General features: G+C 46.2%; 1 protein-coding gene across 7 annotated transcripts in view; it reads right to left on the bottom strand.

The window, feature by feature from the left end:
• Window positions 1-16055, bottom strand: part of ACACA (acetyl-CoA carboxylase alpha) — a 180608-nt gene that overhangs the window by 142118 nt on the left and 22435 nt on the right. For all 7 annotated transcript variants that reach the window (XM_033171920.1, XM_033171922.1, XM_033171921.1 and 4 more), the window contains 10 exons: window positions 15288-15397; window positions 14094-14175; window positions 13319-13417; window positions 12341-12447; window positions 10194-10304; window positions 8940-9149; window positions 8147-8317; window positions 4070-4231; window positions 2532-2695; window positions 846-996 (listed from right to left, as the gene is read on the bottom strand). In XM_033171920.1, the coding sequence (XP_033027811.1) occupies window positions 846-996; window positions 2532-2695; window positions 4070-4231; window positions 8147-8317; window positions 8940-9149; window positions 10194-10304; window positions 12341-12447; window positions 13319-13417; window positions 14094-14175; window positions 15288-15397 (1367 nt within the window). The remainder of the gene's footprint in view (window positions 1-845; window positions 997-2531; window positions 2696-4069; window positions 4232-8146; window positions 8318-8939; window positions 9150-10193; window positions 10305-12340; window positions 12448-13318; window positions 13418-14093; window positions 14176-15287; window positions 15398-16055) is intronic.

Below are 16055 nucleotides of genomic sequence, written 5' to 3'. Positions count from 1 at the left end.
GAACACTGTCCAACCATCTCGTCCTCAGAACATAGCTGTACCCTCCACCAATTTATCTAATCTTCTTTTAAAGCCATCCAAGTTGGATTGTTATTTACACCCTTCTTCTTTCGTCTAACAAAATGTCTGGCAGTGTTTGAAATCCATCTCAGATAACAATACACTGTGGGAGTATTTTTAAAAAAGGGGGGGGGACAGGGAGTCTCCCTCCCAGTTGGCATTTTATATATGTAGGAACGTTTATATATAATATAGCAGGGTTAAACGTTTCCTTGTTGAATTTACACAGCAGCAAGCGGATTGCTGATTCGTTTGAGTCCTTTTTAATAATTATATCTTCTACCTTCCTGCCTTCTTGGCTGTTAATCCCTTTTGTCCCTCTTAAAAGAAAAATACACATGAATCTGAATGATAAACTAGTTTACTGTAAGATTCATTGAGTACATACTTAGGTTACAAAAGATATAAACTATATATTAGATATTAGTGAGTCCTAAAAAGACTCCGCATCAGTGCATTTACTACTTAAAACTTTTATCAGCAGCAGCCTAAATGACCAACGGACCTATATAGATAGATAGATAGATAGATAGATAGATAGATAGATAGATAGATAGATAGATATGCGCCCCAGGCTGGTGAAGCGGAGTCCTATTACCTCTGGAGGGCCAAAGGTTTCTCAGGTCTGGTTTAGGGCTTTAGAGAGTTATCTCACAAAGCAAAGAGGGAAACGAAGGAGAGGGGGAAGCTACGGCATCTTGCATCTAGTTGTTAAGGACAGATGAATTTTGGAAACCAGAATTTTAGGGGCAAGGGAATCCAGGGGGAAATGAACCAAGCCACACCTGCACTTTCTCTGCAATCAGCCGGTCCAGCCAGCCAGTATCAATGCAGTTTTGCTGAAAGCTCTCCGTTTCCAGCAGCTTAATCAAGTACTCCACGGTGGTCCGGAAGTCCCCCCGGATGGAAAGCTCTTTCAGAGCCACGACCATGTTCCTGAAAGGGTGAAAAAAAGGGGTGCGGCTGAAGGTAAACCACCATCTTGAATACCTGTTGTAGCAATTGTAATGTGCTGTTGCATGATTTTAAAATCACATTTTTATTGCTTGTTTTATTTCTTCCCTTCCGTTCCCTGTTCACAATTTGCATCCCATAGACATTACAAACTTAGGCCCATTCATTACTGTCAGGATCCTCAAGGGGTTGCTCACAAGTAAAGACAAAGTCCGTCTTGTCTTTTAACCATTTTATTGTGCAAGGCTATTTACAGTATTGTGCAAGGCTATTTACCAACATAAGAATTTCGGCATCCTGAAGTGCCGCCTTCCCGGTCTTTTGACCCCTCTGCACAGTTCGGGCGACGGAAGTGGCAGCTCCCCTTCAGAGCGGGTCTGCCGGGCAGTGCTGGGTCCTTGAGCAACATCCAGGAGCCCTCGCTCCACCTGGCTGCCTGAGGATAACTCCTCCTCCCCAGGGGAGGTCCTGGAAGACCCACTGGAAGACGTATCAGTGGCTAGGAGTGGCTGGGGCTGCCTGTACCCTCCCAGACTCTGCCTGGCAGCGGAGTGCAGCTCCCTGACAATTACATTGACTACTGACTCTGATTTAAGACTGAGCCGGCTACAACACTGTGTCATTTAAGAACCCTCAAAGCAGGTGTGGGGGAACCTTGAGCCTTCCAGAGGCTGCTGAACTACAACTCCCATCAGCCCCAGCAAACGTGGCCCAAGGGTGTAGCATTTATTTGGACTCCATCTCTATAAAGCTTGCAAGTCACGTCCCACTAGAGCAGAACCAAATGATAGTTTGACATTCCTTTGTTGATTCCTCTTTGGTTCCCAAGCCTCAGAAGGGAGATTGCCTGGGCAAACTCATAAAGAGTCCTGTCACCAGGATGCTAAGTCACTCCCTGGTATCTTGAGTAGTTTCTTGCCTCTTTCCCATCCCTTGATCTATCCCGTCCTTTGATGTGTTTGATGTGTAGCCATGTGGTAGTCATGTAGGTGAAAAGGCCAAGCTTCCTGTCTTCCCCATGAGATCTTTGTTACCTGAGCCATCTCACATGGAACTTCTAGGGATGTGCTGGATGAATTTGATTGGCCCGTTTGAATCCTGTAACATTTTTTTTCCTCTTTGTGTAATAAAAGAGCCTGGGCGGAGCAGAGGAAGCATTCTCTTCCTCTCACACTGTCTCCCAGAGCTTGCTGGTCAAGCGCTGCCTCTCTGTCTCTTATCCTCGCTTGCACTCATGCTGCTACCCCCACACAAGGGGCCAGAGATGAGAATCACTGTTTGGCAACCTCCGGGGGGCCAATTGTTCCCCGCGCCTGACTTAAAAGATGAGTTTGGGTTTATTTGCTGTAAAAATGTAAGAGAATGCTCTGCAATCCATTGAGGGGTAGCATGGCCAGCACCACAGCTGTCAATCTTCTGGATTGCAGGGGATTCATAGAGACATGGACCAACACCTGGCAGGGTAACTTTCTGCCCTGGGGTATTCCCCCAGCCCACCCCATTAATGAGCTACTTACGAGATGGCTTCCTCGCGGTTTTCTCCCCAGGAGAAACAGTGACCAAACTGCGAGTCAGCAAACTCGTGAAGTCCTCCGGCAGCGGCGACACTGAAATAGCCCCAGACGTTCTTGTTGCTGCGGAAGTTCAGCTCCTGGACGGTTCCAGAACTGGGCTTGAACCCCTGAATTACAAGAGAGAGCATTCACATGTAAATAACCTGCATGTACACACTCCGGGGGGGGGGGGGAGAGACACACACACAATTACAATCACAGATCAATGAAACACAGAAATACAAGTTTTTACCCTCCCTACGTTCTGGGAAGGACTGCATTCAGTTCTGGGACAATGGTCACAAACTTTGGTTCTCCAGACTCAAATTGAGATGGCCCATTGGTCACAGAGTCATAGAATTGTAGAGTTGGAAGGGACCCTTAGGATCATCCAGTCCAAGAACCCTGCAATGCAGGAATACGCAGCTGTCGAATACAGGGATCGAACCTGCAACCTTGGTATTATCAGCACCACACTTGGCTCAGTACTGACTACACTGACCCTTAGGCACCAGGCGAAAACATTCCTCTTCAGCCTGGCCTTTGGCTGATGCCATCTGATGCCCTTTAAAATGTGTTGTGGGAGGGAGGGATAACTGGTTTGCTTTTGTTATTATTTTCATTATGTATTTTGTGTTTTTTATACAGTCATACCTCATGTTACGGCCGCTGCGGGTCGCGTTCGTCACAGGGTACGAACGCACCGAACCCGGAAGTACTGGAACGGGTTACTTCCGGGCTCGGCGATTCGCGCATGCGCAGAAGTGCCAAACCGCTTCATGTTGCGTTCTGCTCATGTTGCGAACAGGGCTCCAGAACGGATCCCATTTGCAACATGAGGTACCACTGTATTGTAATTTTATGTTGTGGACTGCCCTACGGAGATCTACGGATGAAGGATGCTAGAGAAATTTAATAAACAACAACAACAATAAAAGAAGTGTCTTGATGTTGAGAGCCTCATATGCTTTTCCTACTGTCTCTGAGCAAATGAGCGATACCTGAAATGTACTATTGGTCCATCCCCCATCATTACCACAAATCTGCATTGCTTTCTGAGCTGGAATATCCTTTTCTAAACAAGGTTAGTGGAGAGGCCAAGTTATCCTCTACAGTGGCAGAAACTTTAACTTGTCAGATGGTGCAAATCCTCACTCATCAATGTAGTTGGACATCCTTGGGCCAGAAACTCTCTCTTAAACTTACCTACCTCGCAGGGTTGTTTTGAAGATAAACTGGGGTTGGGGGAGGAGGCAGCAGGGAAGGAAAAGAAAAGCTTGCATACTGCCTTTTGCTCTTTCAAAGGAAAAGCAGACTAGAATCGTCACTTATTAATACATATTTGTGGCTACCAGCTTGGGTCATCGTTATCTGCAGATCAAGATTAAAACAATTTTCACGTGTCTTATAAATATACTTGTGGGGATTGTAGGACTCAGTATACCACTGTCAACCACAACCTGGAAAAGAAGAAAAGGAAGAAGAAATAACTTGCAAGTCACCTCATCGGGATTTTCGCTCGTGATGCGGGCAGCAATCACATGACCCCGCGGACAAGGCACATGGGCAGAATTCTCAAAGTCAATAGGGCTGTCCCCCCAGGGAGACACTCCATACATGATTCGGATATCCTTGATCCTGTGGAGGGGAATTCCCATGGCAATCTAAAAAGAAGAGAAGTAATGACACTTTTCAAATTTAATTGCATGCCACTAAACAGGTGAACGTAAGAAGTGACCCATCATTCAAATATAGGCAGCTTGCCGTATATACTCAGTTCATCTGGTTCGCTACTGTCTTCCCTCCAACAGCCGCCTGTGGCTCAGTGGCAAAGCATCCGCTTCGCATGCAGAAGATGTGCCAGGTTCAATCCCCAGCATCTCCAAGAAGGACTAGGGGAAAAGACTCCTGTCCAAAACTCCAAAGAATCACTGCCGATCAGTGCGGAGCAGCCTTTGTAAACCTGGCGCCCTCCAGATGTTTTGGACTACAACTCCCCTCAGCCACAAGTAGCAGCAAGCCAATAGGGTATTAATGCATGGAACTATCCTGTACAGTGGGTGAGGGCTTTGTCCCTTCGGATGCTGCTGAACTACAACTGCCATCAGGCCCAGCAAGCATGGCCAGCAGCCAGGGATGATGGGAGTGGTAGTTCAGCAACATCTGGAGGGAGAGAGGCTCCCCACACCTGCTCTGCAGAAACAGCCCATTTGTGTTCGGCCCGGTGTTGCCTGCTTTGATTGGCAATCACTCTCCAATGTCTTTGTCAAGGTGTTTACTAGCGGAAAACCAAGAAACACAATCAGAGAAATGGCCTGCTTACTACAGAACTCCAGACATAAAAACATAGGAAGCTGCCTTATACCGATTCAGACCATTGGCTCACCAAGCTCAGTATTGTCAACGCTGACTGGCAGCAGCCCTCCAATCCTTTCAGCAGCAGACATTCCCAGCCTTACCTGGAGATGTCAGGAATTGAACCTGGGACCTTGCAAAGCAGATGCTCTACCACTGAGCCACAGCCACAGGCTCTCCCCACCCCAGAAATTCAGCATCTCCCCCCTTCCCCAAATTTTTAGCCTGGAGCTACACCACCGGGTCAAAGTGCCCCAGCTTCCAAATATACACTAATCAAATGGAGTGACAAGAATGGGCCAAGGAGGCATGAGTTCGAATCCTTGGCCAGCTGTGAAGCTCATAGGTGGTCTCAGGCCAAGTGTCATCTCTCAACTTAGCTCACCTTGCAGGGTTGTTGTTGGGGGCAAAATATAGTAAGATCTGAAGTGAGGAACCTGGGGCGCCCTGGATGTAGTGGACTACACCTCCCATCAGGCCCAGCCAGCATGACTAAAAGATCAGGGATGATGGGAGTTGTAGTCCAACAGCATCCAGAGAGCTACAGGTGTTTCCTACTCTTGAAAGATGTCTATTCTGGCTAGGTGGTTAAACATGAGGCTGCTTTGACACTGCATCCCCTCCAAAGGAAAACCCAACACAGGGTGACATAAGCCATGCTCAGAGTGGACCCTGTGAAGTTAATAAGCATGGCTGGCTTAGCGCTGTTCATTTGAACGTGAGTGGAACTTAGCTGGATGCAGCCCACGCACTCAGAAACACACCCAGGGATTTGCAAAGAGCCAGGGAGCAGCCCTTTTAGGACTCACTGGGTAACATTTTTGCAAAACAAAGTCTCTCCGCTATCGGCATTCCAATCTTGTCCCGGCTGTAGCAGCGAGTACATGACTCACTACTTACGACACAGGGGGATGGAGACTCAGAAGACTTCTTCCCTCCTTCCCCGCCTCTCCCCCCCCCCCCCAAGCCAGCTCCAGTAGAACCAGTTCTTTCACGCCGCAATTTGTAGACGGGGCCCAGGTTTTGCTACCCATCGCATCCTTCCACAAGAGCAAGGGGAGGAGGAGGCATGCTCTATGTGCCATCTAAGAGGTGGCTGTTTCTACCTGTCTTGCCCCACCCTCGAGCCCAGAGAGCCTTCCTATATCAGGAAGCTTTTCATGTTTGATGTCTTATAATATTTTTTACATGTGTTGGTAGCTGCCCAGAGTGCCTGGGGCAACTGAGTCAAGTGGACAGGGCACATTATTATTATATATATTGCTGTAAGAATAATAATAATTTATTATTTGTACCCCGCCCATCTGGCTGGGTCTCCCCAGCCACTCTGGGTGGCTTCCACCAAACATTAAAATACATTTAAAATATTAAATATTTTTATATATTTTATATATCCAGATGGAACATCATTATTATTATTATTATTATTATTATTATTATTATTATTATTCCTAAAGGAGCTGCTTCCAGGCAAACTTGGAAGAGGTATTTTTAGGCTGAGGATATTTGGTGGGGAGGTACAGTGGTGCCTCGGTTGTCGAACGTAATCCATTCCAGAAGACCGTTCAACTTCCGAAACATTCAACAACCGAGGCGCAATGGGCACTCAGCAAATTCCATTGAGAGAATTGAGAAACGCGCCTCGGAAGACGTTCTACTTCTGAGGCACGTTCGAAAACGGAAGCAATTACTTCTGGGTTTTTAGGGTTCGAAAACCGAAACGTTCGGCTTCTGAGACGCTCAAAAAACGAGGTTCAACTGTATTTGGTCACCAGTGTCATCAGCTTTGGGACTGCTTTTGGACACGAAATTACTGGATATTTTTGCAACCCATTGGTGAACTCTTGGGTTGATGAATTCGAAAATGCCGGAGGGTATGGAAAAACAGGTATTTTTTGTAATTTTTTTGGAACAGCAAGTTCAATGAGTGAACAGCAAGTTCAACCTTGTGCTGCTTTCAACCTGCTATAAGAGTATTTCTTTAAGCTCCTTATATTTGGTTTACTTTGTTTACTAATAAAATTTTTAAAAGAAATGGCAGGGGAGGTTGCTAGTTACTAATGTCATCAGCTCTGGGAGTACATTTAGATCTAAAGTAGTTTTAGGATCCACCCTGTTCTTCTGATTGTAAACAGCTTTAACTGATTTTAATATTGTAAGCCACCCTTGGGGCCTTTTATTATCGTCATCAATAATAATAATATTTTTTCTGACATATCAGTGAGCTTTATGCTCATTTCATTTTTGATGTGTGTTAAATGAACTGTTAATTGTTGGTTTTTAGTGTGTTTTTAAAAATAATTTATTCTATTTAATTAATATAGTGTACGAGTATCAAAAATATTACATGCGAAAAACATGCCTTAAAATTTACAATAGAATTTGCTTTTAGGGGGGGAAAGCATATAAATTTATGTAGCCTGAATACCTAGTAATAAAAAGAGCGGATAATGCGAATGGTGTCTGGCTCATTATTATTCTTCATTAAAACTTGCTCTCCCCAAGATGGGAATTATCATAAATACATGTGCCTTGAAATTCCCAATTCTCGCTTTACGAAATATTTTAATGAGATTCCACTTGTTAATGACTTCTCAGAATCTCTCTCTCCTTTAAACATGGCTGTTAACATTTAATTGCTCCCATATCTTCTTAAAACAGATCCATTTTGGGGGTTTCTGGTTATTTTTCCATGACTTTGCACCTACATTCTGGTCAATGTTGCAATACATAGCACTATGTTTCCCAGCCCCCCTCTTAGTGTTATGCTGTCATGTCGTTATTGTCAGAGGATTGCCCTCGCCAGAAGGCAAGGGCTCGGACAGGGGAAGAAAGCCCTCGCACCAAGCAGAGGCTGGAGGAGAAGCACCCCTTCCGTCTCCCCATTTGCGCAGGGGGGAAAGATGTAGAGGGGGTAGGTGGGGGTTCCGCATCCCGCGCCTTTTATGCTGGGCAAAGAACCGGAAGGGGTCATTCCCGGACTCTGCCGAAGGATGAGCTGGACGTCTTTTTCTTAGCTGCACTGTATATATTTGCACAATAAAGAGCCTGGTTACTCATGAGCAGCCACTGAAGACCTTACAATTATGCTTTTGTATTCTATATCATTATTGCGCTTGGACGGCTCGTTTTTCCACGCGGACTGCTTTGAGCATTGATCTACTTGTGGGAAATGCAGCATACAAATGAATCGATGCGGCCTATGGAAAGAGCTCCCGACTCACCTGTAGCTGAGCTGAAGGCAGGTTGACATCGGCCACCATCTCTGTGCAGGGGTGTTCCACCTGGAGCCGGGGGTTCAGCTCCAAGAAGTAGAAGCTGCCGTCCTGGCTGTAAAGGTATTCCACTGTGCCAGCACTCACATAGCCCACCATCTTGGCAAGTTTCACCGCACACTTTAAAAAGGGAGAGAGAGGGAAAGGGTTGAATCGAAATGCCAAGTCTCTGCATCTGTTTGTGGGAGTAGGCCAATACGAACCTGCTCAGCTGTCGAGATCACATGCATAGGTCCTGTTCATCCGTGCAACCATTTTTAAAAATTATTTGCACAATTTGAGAGCCAGAGAGGAGATTTGTTTACTTCTAAGGGACATTGGCCTTTAGGAATTATGAAACTGCAGAGTTGGAAGAGACCTTGGAGGAAACACTCCCTGGACTTGAACCCACACGGAAAGCTCCAGAGAGTAGTTCCCTAACCGCTCAGTCACAACAGCCACTGCCAATTTGATCACGAGCCAAGATAATGTAGAAGATAGAGAACTGCCTTCTGTGGAGTCAGACCTTTGGTCTATCTAGCTCATTACTGTCCAGCACTGACTGTCAGTGTCTGTCCAGGGTTTCAGCCAGGGAAATTTCCATGGCCCTATGTCAGAAGCAGGATGCTGGACTAGGAAGGGTCTTTGGTCTGACCCAGCAAGGCTCTCCTAAAATGTCCTTCTGCTTTTGTGACAGCTGTTTTGCCGTTGGACAAGTAGCTGTCCCGCCAGAAAAAGCCAGGCGCCTCTGAAGCGCACTCACCTGTTCCATGTGTTCAAAGACGGCCAACGTGGCAATCGACGCGGGAGCCTCCTCGATGATTTTCTGGTGTCGACGCTGGACTGAACAGTCGCGGCCAAAAAGGGAGATGGCATTGCCGTATTGGTCTGCGAGGATCTGGACTTCCAGGTGGCGGGACTGTTTGGCAAGGCGCATCACAAAGATGGGGGATCCCGGAACCTCAGCTTGTACCTAAGAATAAAGAGCGCAGCACCAGGTGGAAACCAAAACAAATCTCTCTTAGGATGGGGGTCATGTTTATTCTCAGTACTGCAAGGGCAACTGAGATTCGGATTTTTTTGAAAGCATGTAATTAGGATTAACCATAAATCAATCATCTTGGTCCCTACAACCAGCAGGTGAGGCCTTTGTTGCTGGTGCTTCCACTGGGGGCTGCCCAGTTGGCACTGGGCCATGGGAAGGTCTTTCCAGATGTGGTTCTGCACTTGGCAAATGCCCTCCCTGGCAAGGTGCACATGGCTCCATCATTTTTTACTTTCAGGAGGAATTTGGAAACATTCTTCCTCACCCAGGTGCATTTGGTGGCTGGAGAATACTGTTCCTGGCAATCTTAAGATCACTGGGTGGAAGCATCGTTTTTATTGTAATTTTGCTTTTTTAAAAAATAGTAATTGGGTTTTTGTTTTTTGGAAGGTTTTGATCCATTTTAGAATGCTTTTGCTTCTTTTTTGTTTTAAAAACGTACAGCTGCCTGCTGTGCCCTGGGCTCTTTGGGGAGGAAGGAAAGGATATAAATTTAATAAAATAATAGAAACAAATAAAGCAGCAGCACTTGGAACTCAAATGCACACCTTTAAGCAGTTTTCACCAACCTGGTGCACTCCCAATGTTTTGGAATACAACACCCAGGAGGCCCAAGAGGTTCTCCCAGGCCCATCTAAGAACACCAGGGATTGAACCTGGCAACCTCGGCAAGCAAAGTAGATGCTCTACCCACTGGGCTTGTACCCCTTCCCCCCAAAAAAACTTAAAACCCAGTATTGAGGTAGAAAAAGGGGCCTTCAGCACCAAGTGCAGACCTGCCCACAATTCACACTGAACAGAAGGAAATTGTGCAAAAACAACGGGAAAACTGCAACGGTGAAACGAAAACATCAACTAAAACAGGCAAAATGTTTGTGCAAGGGCACAGCACCCAGATGTTTCCTCCGTGGAAGAAATCAGCAACCACATCATCAGGGCACAGGGACAGAAGCGGCAAACAGAGCTCTGTACCTGTCTGAAGAGATTGGGAAAGTCGTCGGCGTTGTTCACTTTCCGGATTCCTTTTCCTCCCCCTCCTTCGGAAGCTTTGATCATGACGGGGTAGCCAACTTCTTCCGCTGCCTGAGCACAAGGAAAGAGAGAGAGAGAGAAGGAAATGCCCCAAATTCAGAGACCTGAGCAAACGTGGCAGGTGAGCCCCGGGCGTCAAAGCTCCATCCTTTAAATCAGGCAATACAGTGAGCTCCAAATGGTGTTGGACTCCAACTCCCATCAGCCCCAGCCAGCATGGCCAGCGGTCAGGGAGGATGGGGGTTGCAGTCCAGTATCTTCTGGAGGGCACCACAATGACTATTCCTGCTTTAGAAGGTAGGCATAAGGAGGAAGCCCTTTTTGAAAAGCAGATTTTTCCAACATCAAATATTCCCCTTCAAGATATCCCACGCAAATATTTAAAAGGTGAAGCTGAATGAATACAAAGTGTGCTTTGTTCCTTGTCTCAGTTGTGGTTTCACCCCAAGAGCCAGTAACAATAATTAATTTATGAACATGCCTTTTTTAAAAGAGTGCTTTAAGGGTATTTACAAGGCTGTGATGAAGCATTACTGCCCAAAGGTCTTTAATAGGGTGCAGGCAGTTTATTTTAAGTAAGGATACTGGGTGCATTCTATCCTTATGTAATTTGCGTGTATGCATTTGCTGACATTGCCTGTCGTTTAAGTGATATATGCTTAAAGTGCCTGTCCTCCATTTTTCAAAATTGGATTTTTTATTTTGTCATTTCTTTATTTATACTCCTCCTTTTATCCTGACAGGAATCAAGGCAGCTCACAGACAAAAACAAGAAGTACTGAAAGCTTAAAGAGAAAAAAAATCACTGAAAGATAAAACTAAGCATTGATAGAATTAAAACTATATCCGTGTATAATATCTGTTTAAAACATACAGATTATTACAATGAAAACAGCACAGAACCAGACCTTTCATTAAAAGCAGTCGGTTCCCAAAAGCCTGTTCAAACAAGAAGGTGCTCACCTGCCAAAGGAAGGACAAGGAGGGAGCAAACCTAGCTTTCTCCAGGGAGGGAGTTCCAAAGTCTGGGAGCAGCCACCAAGAAGGGACTCTCACATGACCCCACCATGCCCCTTGCCCCACATCAAAACCCAGGCAGGTTTATTCGAAGGAATATGGTCTTTCAGATTTGACAGCCATGGTACGGTCTCCTGTGGACTCAGTGGTTCAAGTGATTGTTGTAACTTCATGTTTTAAATTGTATATTTCATGATTTTATGGGCTTATAGCCGCAAGAAATTTTGAATTTTGGTCTTTCAGATAGCTTGGACCTAAGCCATCTTATGAGCTTTCCATCTGCACAGAAAAAAACTCAACATCTGTGTACGAGACTGCAGACTAACCATTTTTTAAGGAGAGTTCATCGCCCCCACTTCTTTCAGATCAGTGTCGTTGAAACGTTTTTAGAAAACCTCTCTTAGAATGCAAGAGCCCTGCTAAATTAGAGGCCAAAGTGGGCAGAGGAATGAAGGTAAATGATTTACCTTTGTACAGCAGGCTAGTTTCTACACTCACACACCTTTCTCTATACTCCCATCCAGGCATGTGAGAAACGCCATCAGATTTCAAGGACACATTCCAGCTGGGCAAAAGCACTCGTGGTCTGAAGCAGGGCCGGTGAGGGTTCTGAGAGCCAGATAGCAAGGCTTGGAGGGCCACATTCAGCCCTTGGGTCTGAGGTTCCCCTCCAGTCATATGCATAAAAATCAACAGACTGTAGAGCAGGGATCGGCAACCTAGGACCCATGTGCCACAAGCAGCCCATGGGGGTCGTTTAACTGGACCATGGGCTGCCCCCAAACCAAGCCGCCCGTTTGCCAAGTCCCCATGCACTGTGCTAAATTAGCGCAGCGCGGCGTGGGGACTTGCTTCCATGGCACCGGAAATCGCATCTGCGCAGGTACCAAAAATCACGTCTGCGCAGACGTAGACGCCAGAAACCGTTGGTGCACGTGCGAGCACGTGAGTACAATCTGGCCCATGGAGGGATCTCCGCTGGAGAGAATCGGCCCAGATGAGGTAAACCTTGCCAACCCCTGCTGTAGAACCACTGGCTCAAGATCTATTAAGTGGGCAGCCCAACTTACCCGCAGCCCATCATCCACATCTGTCACGCAGCCCTTTTCATACAGCTCCCGGGGAACGTTCAAAATGCGCTTCTGAGAGTCCGACTCTTGCCAGTCCACCTTGAGGCCTGAAAGGCAAAGCAATGTTTGAATGGCCTCAAAGAAATTCAAGCCCATCTAGAAAGCTTCCTTCCTAAACAGCTTCCTACACTCCAGCTGAGCTTTATTTTACAAAAGAACGTTAGAGGAATTAAAATTTAGAAGTAGGGACGCTCTTTCCTCAGGCTATTCCAGCCAATCCCAGTTCATTTAGCATGGCACGGCGATGTCACATCAGCACACAGCCAATCAGATCTGGCTATGTGATGACATGACAAAGCCAAACCAGAGTGAAGGTGATGGTTCTTTCCTCTGCATAAAATGCCCATTTGGGGGTCACCAAACCATTATATTCGCTTTTCCGATGAAATCTGGTTAGGAGTCACACCCAGCAGAATTAATCTGAGCCCTGAAAAGCACATAGAGCTAAATGAGGAAGCGGGGAAGCGTGTCATTCTTCCAATTTCCTCTTTTGGATCTATGTACTTTCCAATGGAGGGAAAGTTAACCACTCTTACTCCCCTCATGGATAAGGGGGTAGGGGAAGAGGAAGGCTCAGGGGCTTCATGAGCACCTGGGGAAGACCTCAAGCATGCCACTGCTCCCATGAGCACATCGCTGGCAACCCCTGGCATACATTATCACAATAATGCTTCCTAATAACCCTGTAAGGTAATTAGTATTATTAAACCTATACTGTAGACAGGATTGCTGAGGCAAAGAGATGGTAGCTCACCTATAGCCACGTCATGAATTTATGACAAGCAAGATTTGAATTGGTCACTATTCGATTCACAGCTCTTTCTCATATCCATTGTTTCACACTATCTCTCAGGATTGTTGTTGCTGTTGTTTCAACTTATAGACAGCTGCAAACAAGGGGCCTCACACACTTCTTACCGCAGCCGCTCCAAGGAAGGGTGGGGATGCCCGCAGTCTGAGCCACTATCGAGGAGGCGATTTTATCTCCTAGTGCCCACATAGCTTGGCTTGGGGGCCCTGCAAAAGAAATATGGGGGGGGGGGAGTCCATAAGGTAGATCAAATCTAAACCAAGTGAAAGAGATTCAGCAAGAAAATGTCAAAACGTTGAAAGCTGACTTTTTGCCCTCAAAAAAAGAACGCCTCCTTTAACCTTGGCAGCAGCCGGATTTCACCAGACAGAAGCACATATGTAAGAGCAACCAGCAACGTAACTATGGGCAGTTGGTTTGCACATCATGCTAAGCCAAACCATAGCTTAGCACAAGTATGCCAGTTCCTGGATTCGGTCCCCTGCTCCTCCTGATACTGCACTGCCAGGGAACCTGATTTCAGCCCAAGGGCCAAATTCCCAATCTTTTGCCTCTGGCCACTGGTGAGTGGGGACAGAGGCAAAAGCAGGAGGAGCAACAAATGTGAATTTTACCATCATAAATAAGCATCATATTTCTCATGTTATGACATTTTGAGCTTACGAGGGATTTTAGGATCATGGTAGTAGCAGGCAACTGTGGGAGATGTATGTTTTTGTTCTGGGGTTTTTGTTTTTTTACTGTGCTTCTCTGCTAACTGAAAATAAAAATATTAAACTGGGGAAAAAACCACTGACTGATGGTGCTGGAGGCCCAGTATAGACATGTAACTCTTGTAGAGGCTTCGACTCTCCTGCCTCTCAACACTAAAGGCTCTCTTACCCATGAAGGCAATTCCATTTTTGTGGAGAAGCTCTGGTAGTTTGGGGTTCTCTGAGGCGTGGCCCCAACCAGCCCAGACTGCCTACATTGGAAATAAAAAGCAGGTTAAGGTTTGTTGGCTAACCTCTTTTGGAGCAGAGGGCCACATGGAGCCACAATCAATATTTCAGGGGCCACATGTCAAAATGAAGTGCGATCCATATTTAAATAAGGCCCACGGGGTGGGGTGGGGGAGAGCGCAGTTCTCAAGGCTGCATTTCAAACAGTTTTCCAACCAGGTCTTCTACGGGATTTCAAAACTTTTAGAAAAACCATTCATTATTAAACTCACTTTTTTAAAAAAACACACAACAATTTTTGAAAGGGATTTTGGGGTCGAAAATCCTTTACGCATCACAGAATCATGCAAGAAAGAAATTTAAAAAGAATGCAAAAGACATGGCAGTTTTGCACACTGCATGGTGACAAATAGGCATTTTCCACTTCACGTACACAGAGAAAGGATTCCTGGGGGGCACGCACCTGTCTAGCACATGTGCAAGAGGAGCTCATGCATAAATGGGTACAAATGTACATGTAACACACTGCGCATGCATTTATTGAAGTTTAACAAGTAGGACCTGCAAAGAAGATGCTGCAGGTGTGGAAAACTTCTGCTCAGGGCCCAAACCAACCAGCCAGCCAGCCAGCCATGCCCCCTTCCAGACGTCCCCCACCCCAGGTTGCGTTTCCACCCCTCCAGTGGTGAGTCAACATTCCACAACCACTGAGCATGCTCCGTTCTCACTGGGCCACACAGGGATATTCTTCCTAAATATGTTTGGCACTTCTGCTGCTGCTTCCCCCAATCCTGCCTCTAAGTGTTTCTGCCAGCCCTGCCAGATTTTAGGACCTGAGCAGCTCAGCCAATGGTAGCCCAAGACCCAGGGCCTCCCAAACTTCTCTGTGAGATCAGGGAAACCAAGCCAATCACTGCCACAGACTTCTTCACCACGCACAAACACATCTCCCTTAGCACATCATCATATAGATCAGGGGTAGCCAACATGGTGCCCTTGTTTCGTTGTTGGTTTCCAACGTTCATCATCCCCAGGCAGCATGGTCAAGGGTGATCAGAGCTGTACCCAGCAATTTCTGGAAGGCACCACCTTGGCTGTCCCCGCTATCCAAATTCCCAGTTTCCATCTCTCTCACCTGCACAGGAATCCGCTTTGCAATATCCAAAATCAGTTCCACATTTGCATAGTTGTTGTTGTTTGGGCCTCCAGGTACAGGGACATAGTGATCAGCCATCTTAATGTACTCTGCCAACATAAAGGAACAAAAGATTTAAACTGCCGTGTCCAGCTACCAAGTGTTAACATATTCAAACACAGCTTCAAAAAAAAAAATCCTAAGCAAACAAGACTTAATAGCATAAAATCCTTAGGTTTCAGAACAGATGGAGAACTGCTCCAGAAAATTTGGGGCATAACAATGATGCATTTGTTTGTATCAGAAAGGGAAACGTCAATGTTTTAGGTGACTCTTTTAAAAACTGGAACCCTTTTATTACTGAAATACCTGTGCAGGCAAAGGAAGTTTACTCAACATTGGGATGTCAGGTGATTGACAGGGGGGCGACCACACCCAAGTATCAAATCTGGTCTGCAAGCGGTGGGGAGGATAATGATCTGGTCCTCTGGAGATATTCACTTCCCTACCTCTGGTTTACTCAGTAGGCAGGTCCAAAGTTTTATTCCCTCAGACACAGAAACACTCAACACACAGCACATGAGTCATGATTCCTAGCTCCTACCTACATTTCCCAGGTAGCTGTAGATATCTCCTGGTCCTGTGGTCATGGACTGGCTGGATGCAGAGGAAAGGTGGGAGACACCAGCTGGGGAACCCCCAAGGGAAGAAGGCACAGAGCCAGGGGATGGGTGGTGGGACAACGATGAGTGGTCAGAGGGAGCAGAC

This window comes from Lacerta agilis, chromosome 15, assembly GCF_009819535.1.
Source record: "Lacerta agilis isolate rLacAgi1 chromosome 15, rLacAgi1.pri, whole genome shotgun sequence".
NCBI classification, from domain to species: domain Eukaryota; kingdom Metazoa; phylum Chordata; class Lepidosauria; order Squamata; family Lacertidae; genus Lacerta; species Lacerta agilis.
The sequence above is the reverse complement of the archived record's forward strand: the minus strand, read 5'-3'. Positions and strand labels throughout refer to the sequence as shown.